This window comes from Mchenga conophoros, linkage group LG8, assembly GCF_057382185.1.
Source record: "Mchenga conophoros isolate Kocher_MC1m ecotype Shallow Benthic linkage group LG8, M_conophoros_male_GT1.1, whole genome shotgun sequence".
NCBI classification, from domain to species: Eukaryota; Metazoa; Chordata; class Actinopteri; order Cichliformes; family Cichlidae; genus Mchenga; species Mchenga conophoros.
In genome coordinates, this window is record NC_140533.1 from 6027997 (window position 1) to 6046563 (window position 18567).

General features: G+C 41.9%; 1 protein-coding gene across 2 annotated transcripts; it reads right to left on the reverse strand.

The window, feature by feature from the left end:
• Window positions 1–2532: 2532 nt before the first annotated feature.
• On the reverse strand, window positions 2533–5980 carry tob1b (transducer of ERBB2, 1b). Of its 2 annotated transcripts, none has more exons than XM_085283738.1 (2): window positions 5748–5980; window positions 2533–4696 (listed from the first exon to the last, which is right to left on the reverse strand). In XM_085283738.1, the coding sequence occupies exon 2, from the start codon at window positions 4526–4528 to the stop codon at window positions 3524–3526; it is 1005 nt and encodes a 334-aa protein (XP_085139864.1). In that variant the 5' UTR covers window positions 4529–4696; window positions 5748–5980; the 3' UTR covers window positions 2533–3523. The 2 variants fall into 2 exon arrangements, with proteins under 2 accessions (XP_085139864.1, XP_085139863.1); XM_085283737.1 differs by having other exon boundaries at window positions 5743–5980.
• Window positions 5981–18567: the final 12587 nt, after the last annotated feature.

Here is an 18567-nt window from a genome sequence, read left to right on the forward strand (position 1 = left end):
GTTGTTGTTCTCACTAAAACACAAAGATCTTTTGTAATATAACATTCATATAGACGTTACTATTAAAATTACTATTACAACCTAAATATTGTTGCACAACGCTCATGGCAAAAGCACTCGCAGATGGCAGCAGCCTCCCCCAGCAGGATAATTCCTCCACCACACCACAAAAAATACTCCAGGAATGGAGAGTCCAGGGTGTTGACGTGGCCACCAAGCTACCTAAATTCAACACAGGATGACCCGATGGACCCGATTACAACACACAGGAACCAAAGAAGGCCAAATTCCTTGTGCCAGACACTACAGGACACCCTTAGACGTGACCCACATATATGCACAAAGGTGACCCACACAATTTTAGGCAGCAAGTTTTAATGTTATGGCTGATTCTTGTATAGTAAGCTTATTAAACCACAGACAGTGCCTCCAAACTATTTTAATCTTTAAGACTTTAAAAACAGCATCAACTACATGTCTATTGGTCATTTCAATGCCAAAAGACATAAAGAAGAAAATATGTCACCCCCAAAATGTTTTGAGTAGTCAAACATGTCTAAAAATATGAGAAGAATAAGACTGACTTATATATAAACAAAAGGTGAGACAAAGAGTGTGGTTGGGTTGGACACTAGGATGCATCTTACCTGCTAAACTAGTCTAAGATTTTGGAAACTATGCACTATGGAACTGGTTTGTCAGGAACAAATGGACGTCATTTTATTTAATCCATCTATAGCCTCCTGAAACCTGAGTGCTTGTTTGGCATGCATTTTTTTTTTATTTCTTCTAGCTGTTGTTGGGACTGATAGTCACCTAAGAGCTGTTTGTCAAACTTTCCCAAAGTCCTTCTTTAGATTATTTTTATATTTGTGTGCAAATATAAAAAAAATTAAAGTCATCTTCTCATTAAGACATGGCACAAAACTCTGCTGTGCAAAGATGTGCTTTAAGTTTGCAATGCTCAAAGCTTAGAAAGTGAAGTTAAACCTGAGGGTTATCTTCCAGTGTACATGTACTATAAAAATGTCAGCAAGTGTTTGAGCTGTCACTCGAGAAAGCATCTCGCCAAAAACAAAAGAAATCCGTTTAGACTTGAGAAATAGAATTGTTGATGCTCACAAAGCAGGAGACAGACATACAAAGTTATCAGAGCGTTTCCAAGTGTCAAGAACTGGAGTGAGAAGCATCGTCAAGAAATTCAAAGACGAGTACAGAACAAGCCCGGCAGAGATAGAAAGCAAAGGATTTCAAAGACTTCAAGCCAGACTGAACTATGCTAAGGACAAACCTGTGGAAAGACTACGCATACTGGAAACGCTGGGTATGGATCGTCGCTTTGTCTTTCAACACGACAACGACCCAAAACATTTGCTGCTCCTGGCGAGGAATTACCTCCAGAAGACCAAAGTGAAGGTTACTGACATGACTTTAATCCTACTGAAAATCTGTGAGCTGAACTGAAGATGAAAGTCCCCGCCAGAAGAAATTTGAGAGATTTCCCAACACGCCTTTCAAAGTAAAATAACGTAAGCGTCTAAAATGATACTAGGATGTTTGGAACAGCTGTGTTAAATATTCCTTGCTCTGCTTGACAGCACTTGGGGAATACTCTTTTTAACATAAATTTTTTATAGGGAGGCTAATAATGCTGTCGTCATCTGAATTTTAAAGTATAACACAAAAAAATCGCAATTTTAATACAGGGTAAAACCCTTTAAGCATAGTGAAGTATAAGGGGCAGAAAACTCAAAATTTAATATCTCCATATGCTCCATATGTTTCAGCAGGGCGGGTAAATGACTAAACCTGAAACGAAGCTGAGCACAAACTGAGAATTCTCCTCTCCTGGCCTCGTGTCATTATAATTAGCTTTCCAATCATTGTTGTAACTGAATTTTCTTTTCATTGTGATGCTTTCTGCATTCTTTACAACCACTGGATAAAAAGCAGACTGTCGAGCAATGTTCACTTTTGAACATCAGATCCGATCAAAATGTGGGACATTGCCTTAATATGTGAGCAAGGTATTAAAAGTTCTGAAATCCTGCTCGCTTGGGAACTAAAAGATCAAGCAATCACACTCAACTAAATGTTAAAACCCATCTCCATTTTTGCTAGCTAAAACAGGAACATGATACCAGTCGTTGCCTTTGTCTGCGCAATCAAGTCACTAACCAGAGCAACACACTTGCGCTCCTTTATCATAGTGACACCAACCCAAACTTTCCTCAAAATGAAAGACAAGCTGGGTGACATTTTTGTGTGACGTTTCATTCTGCTGTGACACATGACACACACACGGGAAGGGGGGGAAAAAAAAAAAAAAAAAAAAACCACCAACACACTCCACCCATCTTCACAGCCATGATAACAAAGACAATAACAGATCATAAACTAATTTGAAGTTTACTGCCAGTTTTAACCTTGTTACCCTTTGATAGGGCAGCACCACAATAGCCATTCACACACGCTAAATATTAAAGACAAGTCTGCATATAAGAGGTAATAAATAAGTCCATATCCCACAGATCATGTTCAACTGTAGTTTATTTTATTAAAAAGACCGGGGTGCAAATATGAAATTAAAAAAAATAAAGACAAGCATATAATTTTTAAGCATTTAATACAAACTTAACAATATAAACTATTTCAGTCCCTCTTGACATGTAAGACACTGACTCAAAATACTTTGTTATACCTTAATGTTTTTGTTTTTTTATCAAGTATTGCACAATGTAGGTACAAAATTAATATTCATACGATTACATTTTGTCCATAGTATAGCAAAATCTTTTAACCTCTTAACAGAAAATACAATTCATCTTCCAGAAAAAAGCAAATATTCCTACACTTTACTTCCACCACTAAGGAATACTCTGTACACAATCTTCAGAATATTTGATGTATAGTTTGTTTTTTTTAAAGATGGATTTCTTTAACAATTATCTTTTTAAAAAAAGAGAAAGAAAAATAAGGAAAAGCTGCTGCAGCCATCACAGATCACTGGAGTAGTAAAAAGATATAAATGCAACACCATGTCATAGAAACAATATATACTCTGATATCTTACAAACTCTGTACTAAATTAAATTATACAATTAGAAAAAGACCAAGTAACCCCACTTAGAAGTGCCAATTCATAAAAATCAGCCTTGTCTTACTACCTGTAAAATACTGTAAGAGGCCAGAACTTGAAGCTTGTATTTTTTTATCATTTTTTTTTAAACTTTATTTTAAAGTTATTTTCCTCAACATAGTAAAAAACTTTGTGCTTGGTTGGCAAAAAGAAATCAAGAAAAACAATGATGCATGTTGAATTGAAGTAACCAAGCTTGGATGTGTTTGTACAACAAGCTTTTAGTAGAAACTAACTCAAGGGGGCGTGGTCAAAACACCCTTGGGCACATGCGCTTTATTGACTAGACACTACATCCTTAAAGTCCAGTTTCTAAGTGTGCGTTTTGTTTTTCCTTCTTTTTGAGCCACCGTCATTCATAAATAGCATCTTCTGATGATGAGCTTAGTTAGCCATGACTGGCTGGAATTGCTGGTTAGAATACTGCATGTTGCTCAGACTGAAGTTGAGGCCATCCATAAGAGACTTGTCGTTGAGGCTTCCGTAGGCTGCAAACATGTCAAAGGCATTGTTGTACTGCAGTGGGCCAAGCCCCAGGGAGCCCTCCCCGGGGAACACTGCTCCAGGGCTGGACTGGCCCTGGAGACTGGGGAACACAAACTCCTTGGCGTTGGGAGAGAGAGCAGAGGCTTTCTGCTGCTGCTGCTGCTGCTGACTCAGGCCGAGCCCGTACAGCGAGTGCATGGAGGTGGAGATGGCTTTCTGCTTCAATAGGGTGTTGACATTCAGACCAAGGTTGTTGGTAGGGGAGGTGCGAGCCACCTTGCTGCTACTGCCGCTGTTGCCGTTACTGCGTCCGCTGCTCTTCATCTTAGTGGAGCCAAATTTGGTGGCGGCGAAGGTGGCAGTGGTGAAGGTTAAGGGCTGGGTGGAGCGTGGCATAAAAGATGGGCTTACCGCAGCAGACTGCCCAAAAGGAGGGGAGGGGGAGCTGGACTCTGAAGAAGCCCCGACAGGGTCGCTGATTGGCATGAAGACCTGGGCCTCAGGATTAAAGCTGTTCTTGATCTCCTTGTCCAACTCTGAGCCATTTTCATTGTTATCATCCACATACAGCACCTTAACCGGTCCCTTTTCCCCGATCTGGTAGGAAACCTCAAACGGGTCAATCCACACGCTAAGGTCCTGAGGAAGATTATTCCGGACGTCTTCGATATCCAGCCCACTCTCTTTGGCTGCCTGCTCCACCACGGGGTCCACCTTCTCCCCTACATGGATGCACCTGAACCCTGACCCTTTGTATGGCTTATCCGGATACCAGTGGCCTTCATATTTTTTCTTCAGCTGCCTCTCAAGCTCTTCGCCAAAGATATTTACTCGTCGTCGAGGGAGTTTGTTGTATAAATAGGAAATAATAAAGTTGAGGGCTACTTGAATTTCAAGCTGCATAGCTGCTTTCAGTGGCAAGAGGGCTTCTTTTACTGTCACAGGTTTGCTTTTTCCTCCCACAAAGCGTTGCAAAAACCCTCCAAGGCAGCAGTGATGAGTGTAATGAAAAAGCTCAGCACGCGTTGCCGAAACAAATATACGTCCTGCAGCAGAGACGAAGTCAGGACCCTGAAATGGAAAGAAAAGGGGACGCGTTATAGATGTGCAGCTGTTCACAGCATAACACAAGCAAAGCAAAACAGTTATCAGTTTGGGCCCATTTAAAAACAAAACAAAAAAACAACATTTTAATCACTATCCACTTCCTCCCCCTCTCTGCACAGCAGTGCTGGCATCGCAGCTGTACAACAGCTATAAATACATACAGGCCACTGACTCAGATGGTGTCAGCAGTGCATGCTCCCCAGCGGTCTAGTGTGACAGATAAGTGCACCCATGGTTGACCTCTGCAGAGGGCGGTGGATGTAATGGCAGGTGTCAATAGTGAGACGGATTTTCGATCGCTTCCTATTCGCACTGGACATGTTTAGACAAACTCCAGCCTTCTTTAGTTGGATAAGCGTCATTTTAAATAACCCAGCCGGGCTATTCCAGCACTTTCATCCTTGCTGAGCTACAGTAGGTAGAGGAGCACGTACACACTCGCGAGGAGAATTGTTACATAATCATCATTCAAAGTCTAACCACGGCCATAAAACCCTCTGTTACAGCAGAGCAAGAGCGTACGTGACCCTGTCAGCGCTGTATACACAAACTGTCCGCTTTCTCACCCCGTCGCTCTGTCGCTGTCGTCCACCTAGCATTAGCTGGCCAACTTAATGATGGGTGTGAACTGAAATGTGGCAAGCTAGCTATCAAGAAGGCAGATAGTGTTAATGTTTAGCTCGCCCAGCTGCTTATCAGCATTACCTCGCGCTGACATCGCGTGTGCCAACCGCAAGATATGCGCACAATGAAAGTCGATCGTAAGAGGCAGTCAATGTCACTGTTAACGGCAACATAAGCTGGAAATTGGCGTTTTAGCCGGACTCTGGTCGACACCAAGCGGTGTAGCATTTTAATTAGCTAGGAAGCTACAGCTCGCATACTCGACAAAAATACTTTCGTTTAATAACATCACTGACTGCGACACTTAGAAAACTAACAAGAGATATAGGAGGAGTGATGCACGGCTGTGTCAGAGATCGAGAAATTGACGTTACGTTAATATTTACCTTACATGGAATCAGCAGGTCCTTCTTGCACGAACCAGAGTCCGCTCCAGGAAACGCTAGAATCTACACAGCTTCTAGTGTCACTTTCTAAAGAAGATAGAAAATATTGTAGCGCTCCAGGCGATTTTCTTTCTTCCGTGGGGTTACAGTTGAATTCCGATTTGCAGGCTTCCAAGCTTACTCCCCACAGCCTGGGAGTTTTTACAACTCTGCCCTTTAAAACTTGGGCTTGTTTGTTTTTATAGTAGTCCTCCGCCACGGACATGGAATGGGGTGGTGATGCGGCTCACAGGGGTCAACACCCAGTAACGCGCTTCTATTGGCCGAGCGCTTCGTCGTCATGAACAACCACACCAACTAAAGCTGTGACTGGATGATTTTGTGTTCAGTCAAACACAGGGTTCTATTTACGGTAGTGGTTTGCCTTTCATCTGTTATGGACTACTTTATCGGAGAAAGGGTATTAACTAAAAACCATTTGAAACCCGTGCGGAGAAATATGATTTTTTTTTAAACAAAAACTATTAAAAATATAATACCTGCATGGCTGAAAGGTAAAGAACTGACACTGGCTGTCTGTTTTATGTGACATATGTTCTTGAGGGTTCTACATTTCAGTGATTGTGCTCAGTTGTGCATAAAACGTACTGCTGGTTATATTTATTATGATTAGAATTTCGAATAGTCAGTATAGTTATTGCTGAGAGCGAGGAACAAGGCTGAAATGAGACCACACTTGGCACCACTTCTGCCACTACAGGGTTAAAGGAAGCTAGGATAACCACTGTGGCGGAGGGACACACCTGTCACTGGCTTTGTTCCCTGCTCCTCACCAATGGCATTTTGATGTTCCTTGAGTGTAAACCTTGCTGAACAGCATTCTCTTACTATTAAACAACACAATTCAAACAAAACAGATTTTGTAATTGTAAAATTAAAATAATAATGCTATATCATTTTTCAATCTGTGTCCCTGCCATTGAATTCTCTTCATTATAATGCCTGTGGACTGTGAAATTCATTAGTTACACATTGAATCCTGGCTGCTCTCCTGCCTACGTGCAGGCTACTTGTTTTTAGCAGCTGTGCAGTGCAGGGCTTACACTCTCTGCTGTCAGACCCAAGGTGTTTGACGCCACACTCTGCTCTTACCTAACATGGGCTCCCGCACTCCCATGTTTGCACAATAAATACAATGCCACATGAATTATACAGCTGTGAGGGAGGGAGCGGGGCAGGAGAGTAAGAGAGGAGGAGGGAGAGAGGACAGACTGTTCTTTAGAAAGGGGGGAAATGACTGAGAAACAAAAGTATCTCTTCCTGACTCAAAAAATATCCCACTCAGTGCTGTATGCCATGTCTGTTAAATCTGAAAGCTGATTTATAGCTGCCAGCTGCTTACAGGCTCTCTAGAGGGAACAGCGGCGTATACGATTGATCTGAATCAATCATAATTCATTTAGATAGTCTGTTGTTTGAGTATGTACCATGCCAAATCATATAGCAGTAATAAAACATAGACACATTCCTGTTCTCGTTCCCTGTTCAGATATATATAAAATTCATTTCTAATAAAGTGTGTGTTTGTATTGCTGATTACTTCATTTCTTACTCGTGACTTGTTTCTAAAAATAATCTCTTAAAAATCACGTATAAGTTAACCCATGTGTCCACTCAGAGGTTAATTGTGGCTTATCAACAGAACGGTTGATGTTTAGCCCAGCATCACATCCCAGCACCGTAAACAGCGCTAGAAAATGCAGTCAGATCATAGCCAGAGGGCTGCAGGGTGCTGCAGGCACAATGGAGAGTTCTTCCAGCCTCCAGATTGAGACTCAGCAGGGGTGAGAGATGAGCCCCCACCCACCAACGAGGAGCATGTGTGATGGATGACCCGACCAGAAACTAAACACACCGTGGGGGCCTTGGAGACACATCAAGGCCACCAGAGCAGGGCAGGCTTTGGGTTTTTTTGTTTTTTTTAAGCCTCCCCTTTTCAAAGCACAGAAAATGTGCGACTATGACCAAATGTTCTGGCATGTTTCAATTTGCACTCAACTGCATCACTCTTCAGCAAGAAATACGTGTCTCCAGCGCCGTACCAAAAAAAGGGCCTGCCTATCCTCCCACTGTGTATACTCGATACACAAGTGTTAGTTTTGGCGGTGGACAGGTGGAAAAATAGCCCCACACCGTGCTTAACAATGACTTATTTGTTATTCTCCACTAGAGTATGGATCTGGAGCGCAGGGAAAGTTTCCTCCTCTTGTTACAAGTCTGCCTGGCTGGAACCCGGAGGTAAACACAGTTAATGAAGTAAGATGTTTTAGCGTGATTCGTGCAGATTTTTTTTTTTAAGTGAAGTCCACATCAAAGTTTTTCAGCACTTCTCTTCACAAAGCCGTGAAATCCTTTCTTCCTCTCTGGCTTTGCGGCTGCACACGAGATAAATTTCCAGATGCACTCAATGGATTTTAATTTGTTATGCGTAACCTTATGTGATTGATATCTGAGATAGAATGAAATGCAACACTGGGCAGAAGAATATCTGCCACTATTTGCTTCCTTAGTGCAACAATATGAATTAAAAAAATGCTCCAAAGACCACGTTTTATGGGAAGAAAGTGGCTTTTGGCACATGAAATTAATAGAACTGGCACAAAAGCAATGCTCATGTGAACGTGGTGTATAATGAAATGTTTCACAGGCTGCATTCATTTCTTTTGGTTATTGGACTAACACTGAGATGGCTTGGATAGATGTATTAGACCCTGTTCTTACCAGCAGACTTCAAAGCTCAAACACTCTTCTGAACAACGATTTACTCTTTCATGCCTCACACGAGGGCTTCCTTTCGATCTTGTTTTCTGAATTTTTACCTGTAGGGAGGAAAAAAACTGACTTTTTTATAACCCCTTTCAATCTCAAGTTATAGTAACTCTTTGAGCTGTATTTCTTTTTCAGCTGGTTGTGTTTTTAGCAGAAAATAAAAAGGTATCATTTGAAATGAATAGGTTGCGCTAACAACTACCGACTTTTACATTTCCATTACTTCTTCATTAAAGGCTGTGCCTCAGATTAATATCTTTTTAATTCAGCCTTTTTTTGCCCTTTTGGTAACAGCAGCATAAATATTGATGTTTAAACAGGAACAGCAACCAAAGCATGTTTTTTATTAAAGCAGCCATAATCAATATTTTTATGTTAACAAGGGATTAGTGTGTGTGTGTGTGTGTGTGTGTGTGTGTGTGTGTGTGTGTGTGTGTGTGTACCCTTAAGTCTTACTCTCACTGTCCCTCTTTAGTGTGATTTCTGGCAGAAAGGTATCTGTGTGAATTGAAAAAGCTTTGTTAGACTGTACCTTGTGATACCCATTCCATAGCAAATACTTAACAGAGCAAGCTGGTGACTAGCTACTGAACATTTAGCAACACAGACAGAAGTTATATCTCACTGGAGCTCATTGCAACCAACAGCTAAAGCATTTGAATACTGGATTTAGTGCCAAATAAGAGAACCTATAGGGTGCAAGCACAGCATATGTACACTTTGTTCCTGCAATGCTACTGTTTGCATTAAAGCGCCATGGAGTTGGAATTAGTGTCATCATGCAGTCAAATTGTATCCATATGATGAACTAAACTATCCTCTCATTGATTTTCTTAACCACTCATCCAATCCACGGTCATAGGGTTCTTATCCTGCCATAGAATTAGGCCAGATAAATCCTGGTCCATCACAGCAAACCAAACTAATGACTGGTAAATGGTGAATGGATCAGTATGTATACTGGTATGTAATTCTCCTTACATATTCAACTCAGAACTCTAAGTGCTTTTTACTGCAAGTCTCGTTCACCCAGTAACAGACACATATAAGTGCCTTTTTCCATACCTGAGCATACACACTTACACTTCATGTTTCAGTATCTTACCCAAGGATACTTTGACATGCAGACTGGAGTAGTCGGGAATCAATTTACATCCCTCAGAGCTATTTGTTCTTCATTAAATGCTGTGCCTCAGATTAATTCATTTACATGTTTTAATTTAGCATGGCACTTTCAACATGAAAGTTGCAGTTCATCCACTGGCCACTTGAGGCTGGCTTCAAAAACGAGTCAATCCACGCCCACAATAAAAAGATTATATCTTTGATAGATTTATCTGACAAATTTTTATGTCCTCGTGTACACTTGAACCTTTCAAGAAATCTGCATTTCAGTTCAATTCTTCCACTGTGTTAGTGTGGAGCTTGCTAACCAAACTTGCAAATATTAAGTGATAACTTAAGAGCACTCCATCCACCCTTGTCAGTTTTGGCTCTACAAAACAAATATGGCGGCAGGCAAACGGCCAGCATTCGGGCTTCACAATGTGCAGGGCAGCGGGTGATGTCAAAGTGTCCATCCTTTACATACAGTCTTGGCATTAAAAGCATTTTTACAAAGCTTGTTTACCTATGTTAGAGAGCGCAGTTCCACCTTATCTAATGATTCACTCAGCTGTTAGAGATGGCTCTACTTTCAAACATTACCTCACTGGTTGATTTCTAGGAGATGACTGTCACAACCTTTTTAATGTGCTCAGCATTATGGCTCAATTAAGTGTGGAAAGATAAGCAATACCCGTGTGGAATTGTGGACCTATTTAGGTGTCTGTAAATATTTGCTGCATATTTAGATGGTAAATAGATGCGATCCTCCATGGAACTGAAGTTATACTGCCACGTTACTGAAATGCAGTCTTACCCACAGAAGAGGAGGTGATGCTCAATTAGTATTCATTGCAGCTCTGTAGTGATGGCAATCTAAGATTACGCTGCACACTGGAATTTATAGCTTCATGCACACACGCACAAGCATCTGCTTTATTCTTCTTCCTAAATTCAAAGGAATGACAGTCTTTAAGCACTCCACTGCGATGAAGAAAGCAGGGAGAGCTGATTTTTACACGTGTGTTTACGCAGGTTAAGCATCTAAAAGTTTAGAAAATGAGTCCTTGCGGCAGTACGTGACAGCCTTCTTGAGGGTGGAGTGCGTGGGGATCGGGTATTACGTGCCGCTTCCTCTTGAGTTGTTTACAAATGTAAGCGGGGGGAGGCCAGAGAGTTCTTTTTCACACCAGTGCCAGGAATGTCATCAATATATGCACTGGTAATATTTGTCCCTCCTCCCTCCCCAGATGTACTCTCATGCCTACATGCATGGATAAACACAGACATTTCTCTGAGTCTGAGCCTCTAAGCTTACCGTGCATCTGCAGAGTGGGAGGATGGGAGGTTAGGGGGGGTTAAGGCCATGTTTATGTGGAATAATGAGCATATTCATGCCACATAGCACTCAGCGGTTTCACATTTGAGCCGGGTTGCAGTGTTTTGACCCCTGGAAAGATTCATATCAAGCCATCTGGAGGACAAGGAAGGTTACACAATAGGGGATCAGCTGCACTCCTCCTATTTAAATACCATTCTGCTCTGCTATTTGGTTTCATGTCGGGGGATTATGTTTAGCATGCCGGGTGCTGTGTCATGAATCAGGCAGCAGAACAGAACAGAGTTGCATTAAGCTTAATAACACGGGCATGGCGCGGAGACAAGATCACTTTTTGCTGCCGGCCTGGCGCACGCGGCACGCTACATGGCAAAGCTGTGCCCTTGCAGTCAGATCGACTTTTTGAGAAATTCAATTACGCTCTGAAATGAACAGCCAAGGCTTGTGGATAGAATGGGTTTTAGACTGAGAGCCACCCATTGCGACAGGAATGTGCCACATACCCATGAATACTGAATGGAGTGTGCTACTGTAGGCAGGCTGTCCCTGTCATTTTGATTTGTATTTTAGCCCTCCTCCACCTCAACTCACCCGCCACTGCTCTTCTTCCATTTGGACTATAACCTTCTCCCCCACACCTGCTGCGCACTCCTTAAAACAGATTTCTGTCTTTTCCCCTCATCTACGTGGGTGAGATCCTTCCCTGGGCAGGCACTGCTACAGATGATGTCAGGTTATGTGAACACCGTGCATCATCATCGTCATCGGAGGATATTAACAAAAACATTTGCATCTACGAGCCTCGAAGATATCCTCGAAACACAGGCTGTTAACAAATATGCACAGCTCCTCTATTGAGAAGCCTTCAATTCTGTTTGCCAGAAATGATGTCAGTGTAGTCATGGCAACTATTCTTACACATTACCCCATGCTCTTCCACAGTTAGAGTAGCACTCAAGTGCTATTTTTCTGACAAATGTCAGATCTCATCTCTTAAATGGCAATGGGGATTTTTTTTTCACCACTTTGAAAAGCAGAGGAGGAAGGATGGGCCACGGAGACAAATGTGATTGCTTCGTTCTGCCTTCATAAGCAGCTGACGCGGATGAGATGGAATAATGAGCCTGAAGTCATGATCTTTCATGTGCAGAGAGGCCAAAGAGTGCTTCTGTCTATATAAGTGTTGTAAATGTCCATAACAGGATAATTATCATTTAAGAAGATAATTTTGCTAACGATAAACGCGCACGGCATTGGAGTGTGCGTTTTTTTTAACCTTCTCGGCAGCACAAGCAGCAGTCTGTGCTCTCTGACTTGGAGAGCTGACACAGTGCTGTTGGGGTAACAAGAGAAGGTGGAGCCATATTTCGCTGATGGATGTCCTTTCATAGAAATGGAGAAAGGTGATAGGCTGGGCGAAAAAGAGCGTGAGAACACAAAAAAGAGCCGCGGTGCAGAAAAAGGAGTGTTTCAGAGGCTCGATCTGTACTGAACGCAACTGCATCAGCAGCTCAATGTTGTAATCTCCAGGGAAAGGGGGAGGAGAGTAATTGTGACATTGCTCTTTGGCTCGAAATTGCTACTCTGTGCGATTCAGCCCAGTAATCAGAAAGCGCAGGGGTGAATAGTCAAAGCGGTCAATTCAATTCGTTTAGATGATTAATGGAAAAGCAACACCTCTCTGTATTACACCTTAATGATAAAGACCCAGTCCTTTAGCAGCATTTGGTCTAATTAGACTAAATGTTCATAACTTTATTCCGATGCTTGCGTAAACAATGCTTGTTACATGGTTGACGAGTCAATTCACTTATAGAGATATGTTTGAAAGTAATATATCGGGTGGTATTTACCCACCCATGCAGATGGTTTTGCGTGCCTGGGTTCTGAGATAGAGTTTTTGTTTACTTTCAACTGAAGAAATAGATCCTCAAAATGGTCCCGGGAAAAAAAAATGTTGGCAGGGTATTATTTGTCATAGCTTTGAGCATTGAAAAATGACATTCGCCTCTGCTGTACTGCAGTGGTGGCAGAGACGGATTTCTCAACATTCGAGCACATAACACTCACACCATCTGCACACTGGAAGTTTAAGTAATGGTGTAACACTTGGGAAATGTGCTTTCTTAAATATCCGACCATGCAGCGCTGAGGAGTAAGGATGGACCAGTCTCATGACTGCAGATTACATACAAGTACAGAGCTGGGAGGCAATTAGCATAGGTTAGAGAAAAATTCAAATAAAAAGTCCAAACAACCTAGACCTGTCAGGGTCCTGGGTCTCTCAACCCAGTGTTTTGAGTTCCTTGTGTCTTTATAATTTTGTATTGTGATTCATGTTTAAGATTTTCTTTGTTCATCGTGGTTTATTCCATAGTGTCTAGTGTTCTAGTTTAGTTCCCTGAATAGGTTCTCCTCGTGCCTCCTGTGTGTCTGTGTTTATATTGTGGTGTTAGTTCTGGTGCCGTGTTCCCACTCCTTGTGTTCTGTTTTCTCATCCCATCATGTGCTCCTCCATATTCTCTTTCTTCCTCTAGGCTGTCTCTGTATACTTCCTGTTTTACTTTGAAGGTCTGTGTCTTATGTTAGTGTATTCTGCTTTGCGCCCTTGTCTCGCCAGCTCTGATTTCTCCCGGCTGTGTTTCCCTCCTGTTTCCAGCTCCCTGTTTGCCGATTCATCTGTGATGTCTGCCCGAGCCTCACTGTTTCTTCCTGTGTTCCTTTGCATGTCATCCCGTGAGTTTTTCATGTGTGTAGGTTTTCCCAGTTTAGTTATTTCTTAGTTCCTGTCCTCACCATCTCCACTTAAATAAATTCACTTCTCATATCAACGTCTGCCTGCACTTGGGTCCTTACTTCACCTCCACACGTCTGCCATCGCAGAAAAAACTATCACTTGTGTTTTTAGTGGGAGTACAGATGCTATTTTACTTTTTAGCATGGCTAACTAAGAGTTTATATATTTAGATGACATGTTTAAATTAACTCATTTGTATTTGAATCGTTCTCATCAAAAGAAAAAAGTTAGCTATAAATCATCAAACTAGTAAGTACATTATTAAAGAGAAAGGGATGTTTATGCTCATCATAAACCTGAAAGCACAATTTTTTTTAGGTCTTCATTTTAGGTGAGCACAAAGAAAAAAGAAGTCTTTAGATAACTTTTTTTCAAGCTAGAAGAATTTTTTTTTACATTCTCATAAATTCTCTTACATCTATCCATCCAGTCATGTTTTCTTCTGCTCATTTAATTCAGATTCTTCGAGGGAATGAACGTACTCCAGCTGTCACAGGACGAACAGACAACCATTCATGCTCTCATTTATAGCCTAACATGCACATGTTTGGACATGCATGTCCGCACTGCAAAGGAGGAACAGACATTACATTTCCAAAAGTATTTAATCACCATTCCAAATGATTGAATTCAGGTTTTACAATCACTTTCATGGCCCCAGGTGGATAAAATCAAGCATGCATTTTTGAAAGAATGGGTCACTCTCAGGAGATTAATTCCAGTGTGGTACTGTGATGGGATGACATCTGTGCAACAAGTCAAGTGTGAAATTTTCTCTTGACTAATTATTCACCTAAATATTTCACAGTCCACTGTTAGTGGTATTATAACAAAGAAGAAGAAACGGGAACGACACCCACTCAGCCACAATGTGGCCTTCAAAATTAGCTCAAGAACAGTGCGCGGAGAGCTCCATGGAATTGGTTCCCAGCCTTACGTCACAAAGAACAATGTAAAGAGTCGGATGCAGTAATGTAAAACACAGTGGCACTGGAATCTCAGTGTTCTCTGGAATGACGAATCACGTTTCTCTTTCTGGCAATCTGATGGGAAGGTCTGGGTTTGGTGGTTGCCAGGAGAACAGTATTTGTCTGACTACATTGTGCTAAGTGTAAAGTTTGGTGGAGGAGGGATTATGGCCCCTAAGTTCCAGTGAAAATAACTCTTAATGCTTCAGCATGCCGAGGCATTTTCTGGACACTTTCATGGTCCCAACTTTGTGGAACTAGTTTGGAGATGGCCCCTTCCTGTTTCAACATGACTGCACACCGCTACAAAAAGCAAGGCCCAGAAAGACATGGATGAGCGATTTTGGTGTGGAAGAACTTGACTGACCTGCAACCTGAGAGAACACTTTTGGGATGAATTAGACCGAGGACTGCAGGCAGGGTGTGTGGGTCACAGCATGTAAGTCGAAATATTCCGAAATGTTACCTTAGTGGGTCAGTTCACCTTCTCCCATATCTCTTACCATCCGTTCCCAACGTCATGAGCCTCTTTGTTGCACCACATTCTACAATAAAAAAGGCTACTTAAGGCCAGTCCAGTACAATACAACTGAGCTGTGTCAATCCCACAAAGCTGCTGGTGTTAGGAAATACTGACATGGTAGTGGGACTGAGGGACTCAGTATCCGCATCAACAGCTTAGCTTACACTGTGAGGAAAGGGAAATTCCTGTGTCCTGGTTAGTATAGTAAATACTGCTGTATTAGAAATGCCACACAGTTGAACTTTCCTTCACAGTAGTTATTCATATATCATTAGTGGCATGACTCAACATGTAGCCTCAGCTAAAGAGAAATAGCTCGATAGCTACTGGACATTTCGTTCACCGTGAATATATCCCAGTGACGTTGGCTTTTTACTAGTATCACCATCACTGTTTTTGTTTTTGTTTGTTTGGGGTTTTTTGTGTATAGAAACGTCAAAACAACTTTTACTAAAACATTTGTCCACACATTCATGTTCACTGTGGTGACAGCCACCACCTTGTATTCACGAGCTCTCTTGAGGTCTGTAATTAGTGACAACCCCAAACCTAATCCTAATGGTAACTAGAGGCAATCACAACATCTAAATGTTACTTAAATTATTCTCCCAACTGACACACATCAACAACTATTCTTTTTTCCCCCCAAAAAAGTCCTGTTGTCCTCACCAATGATGACTTAAAGCAGGGGTAGGGGAACTCAAGGGCTGGTGTCCTGCTGGTAATCAGCTGTGTCCTTGATCCAACACAGCTGATTTAAATGGCTCAACTATGTCCTCAACATGTCTTGAAGTTCTCCAGAGGCCTGATAATGAACTAATCATTTGATTCAGGTGTGCTGACCCGGGGTGATATCTAAAACCTGAAGGACACTGGTCCCTGAGGCCTGGAGTTCCCCAAATAAAAAGCTCCTTTGGTAAAGGTAAAAAACCTAGCAGTCAACCAGAAGAATGTTGAGTAATTCTATAGTTGTATAACAAGCAGTGCCTGTCAAAGAAATGTATTCACAGCACAGCTTGAAAAACAAGTGTTAACTGCATGTGTTTAATAAGAGTTTGGTGTATGCCTCAGCTTACAGAGGTGCTAATAAATAAGCTTGAGCATATACACGTCAATGCAGCTAACCTTCTGCCTCTGAGCTGAGTCCCATCCGACTTTTACTTAGCACGGTGTTTACCGTCTGCTATGGCCCACGCTGTGGGTGGAGAAATACCCACAGCCTTGAAATGGGAGCCTGGAAGGGGATTGGGAAAAATGTCACGGGAAAGTGGCAAATGATTTCATGTCCCTGTGAAAATCCATTAATCACATATTTGCCCCGATCGAAGCGAGAGGTCAAAGAACCCAAACATGGCCCTCTGTGCTGCCTCCCCCACCTCTGACCAGGTCTTCCTCTGTTTATTCCTGTTTCTTAACTCTGTTGTGTAAGCATTTTCTATTCGACACTCAACTCAGTAATGTTTGCCCTTTCTCCCTGTGACAGTTTGTTCATCTTATCTGTGCCTTTTTTTTTCCATAAAATGTTCCGTATTTTCCCCCTTCTGCTTTCAGTCACAGCGTGAGTGGCTGTAGTCTGGAGCAATGACAGTACAAACAGCTTGGGCAAACCTACTTTCAGAGCGGGGTCCGTATGAGTATTCTTTCCCCGGTATAGTCCACATGAGTGTGTGTGTGTCTGTGTGACATGGTCAAATCCAGGACATAGTGCCATGAGTCCATGAGGCCACAGGCATACAATCTCCCTTCTGTTGGCTTGGCTTGATGTTGTGTGTGTCAGGAAACAATGCGCACATCCTGGCATAATCAGCTGTAATATTGATAATTGCTCCAAGGCCTGCCATTACTTACTAAAGCAGCAGTACCAGCAACACTGTGGTCGACTCCTTTGTCACGTGGTGTGAGCAGAATCATCTGCAGCTCAACGTGGCAAAGACCAAGGAACTGATCGTGGACTTCAGGAAGACCAGGAAACACTTGACCCCTGTTTCAATCCAGGGGGTCAGTGTTGACATTGTGGAGGACTATAAATACCTTGGAGTACACATTGACAATAAACTGGACTGGGCTAAAAACACCACAGCACTTTACAGGAAGGGTCAGAGTCGTCTCTATTTTTTGAGGCGACTGAGGTCCTTCAACATCTGCCAGAAAATGCTGAGGATTTTCTATGAGTCTGTTGTGGCCAGTGCGATCCTCTATGCTGTTGCATGCTGGGGGAGCAGGCTGAGGGTCGCAGATGCCAACAGACTTAATAAACTGATCCGTAAGGCCAGCAATGTTGTGGGGATGGAGCTGGACTCCCTCAAGGTGGTGTCGGAGAGGCGGATGCTGTCCAAGATAAAGACAATGTTGGATAACACCTCCCACCCACTCCATGACATGTTGGTCAGCCACAGGAGCTCGTTCAGTGAGAGACTGAGATTACCGAAAAGCACCACTGAACGACACAGGAAATCATTCCTGCCTGTGGCCATCTCCCTGTACAACGCATCCACTTAACACACTGTTTGCTGCTACAACTACACATGTTTCTTTTCCAAATATTTATTTATAAGTGACTTATGTATGTACGTATGTATGTATATATATGTATATATTGTACTATTCTTAGTTAGCGTATTGTCTGTCTTGTCTTAATGTTGGTTTAAAATGGAGCACTGTAACAAAAAATAATTTCCCCCAGGGATCAATAAAGTATTCTGATTCTGATTCTGATTCTGAACACACAATGACCATTATCTATAGGAAAAGCACTTCCTCAGATGCAATTACAGGCACAATCAATATGGTTAGCAATAAGGGCAGGAATCTTATATTTACATTTTAAACCTGCTTGTTTATGTTGAGAATCTACCACTGAGCAAGCAGGGCTGTTTAAGTTAATACATCTAAATGTAACATTAAAAAGTGAGGGTAGCAAAGATTTAAAGGAGTGCATTAATGATCTACCTCAAGCAGCAAATAAATGTCATTATAGATCACTTGCTTTGTTGTCTGGTTTAATCTTTGTTTGCAAATCTGATAACAACATATCCCAACATGTTTACAAAATTAAAAATGAAAGAGAAGAATGGGATTATTTTAAAGCTGCATTAGCTGTTGTTGGCCAAGCAGGTTAGTACAAGCTATAACCACTGTTAATGTAATCACAGAATAATAATGCAGGCCCAAGGAACTTTCCACTTATTTTCACATTTCAGACCTGGACACTGTGTCCATCATTATTAATAATAAAAAATATATGTTTGATGCTCTAATCAGAGCT

Bases quoted from the DNA above. Each gene is read 5' to 3' on its own strand.
- tob1b (XM_085283738.1), bottom strand. From the start codon at position 4,528: ATGCAGCTTGAAATTCAAGTAGCCCTCAACTTTATTATTTCCTATTTA.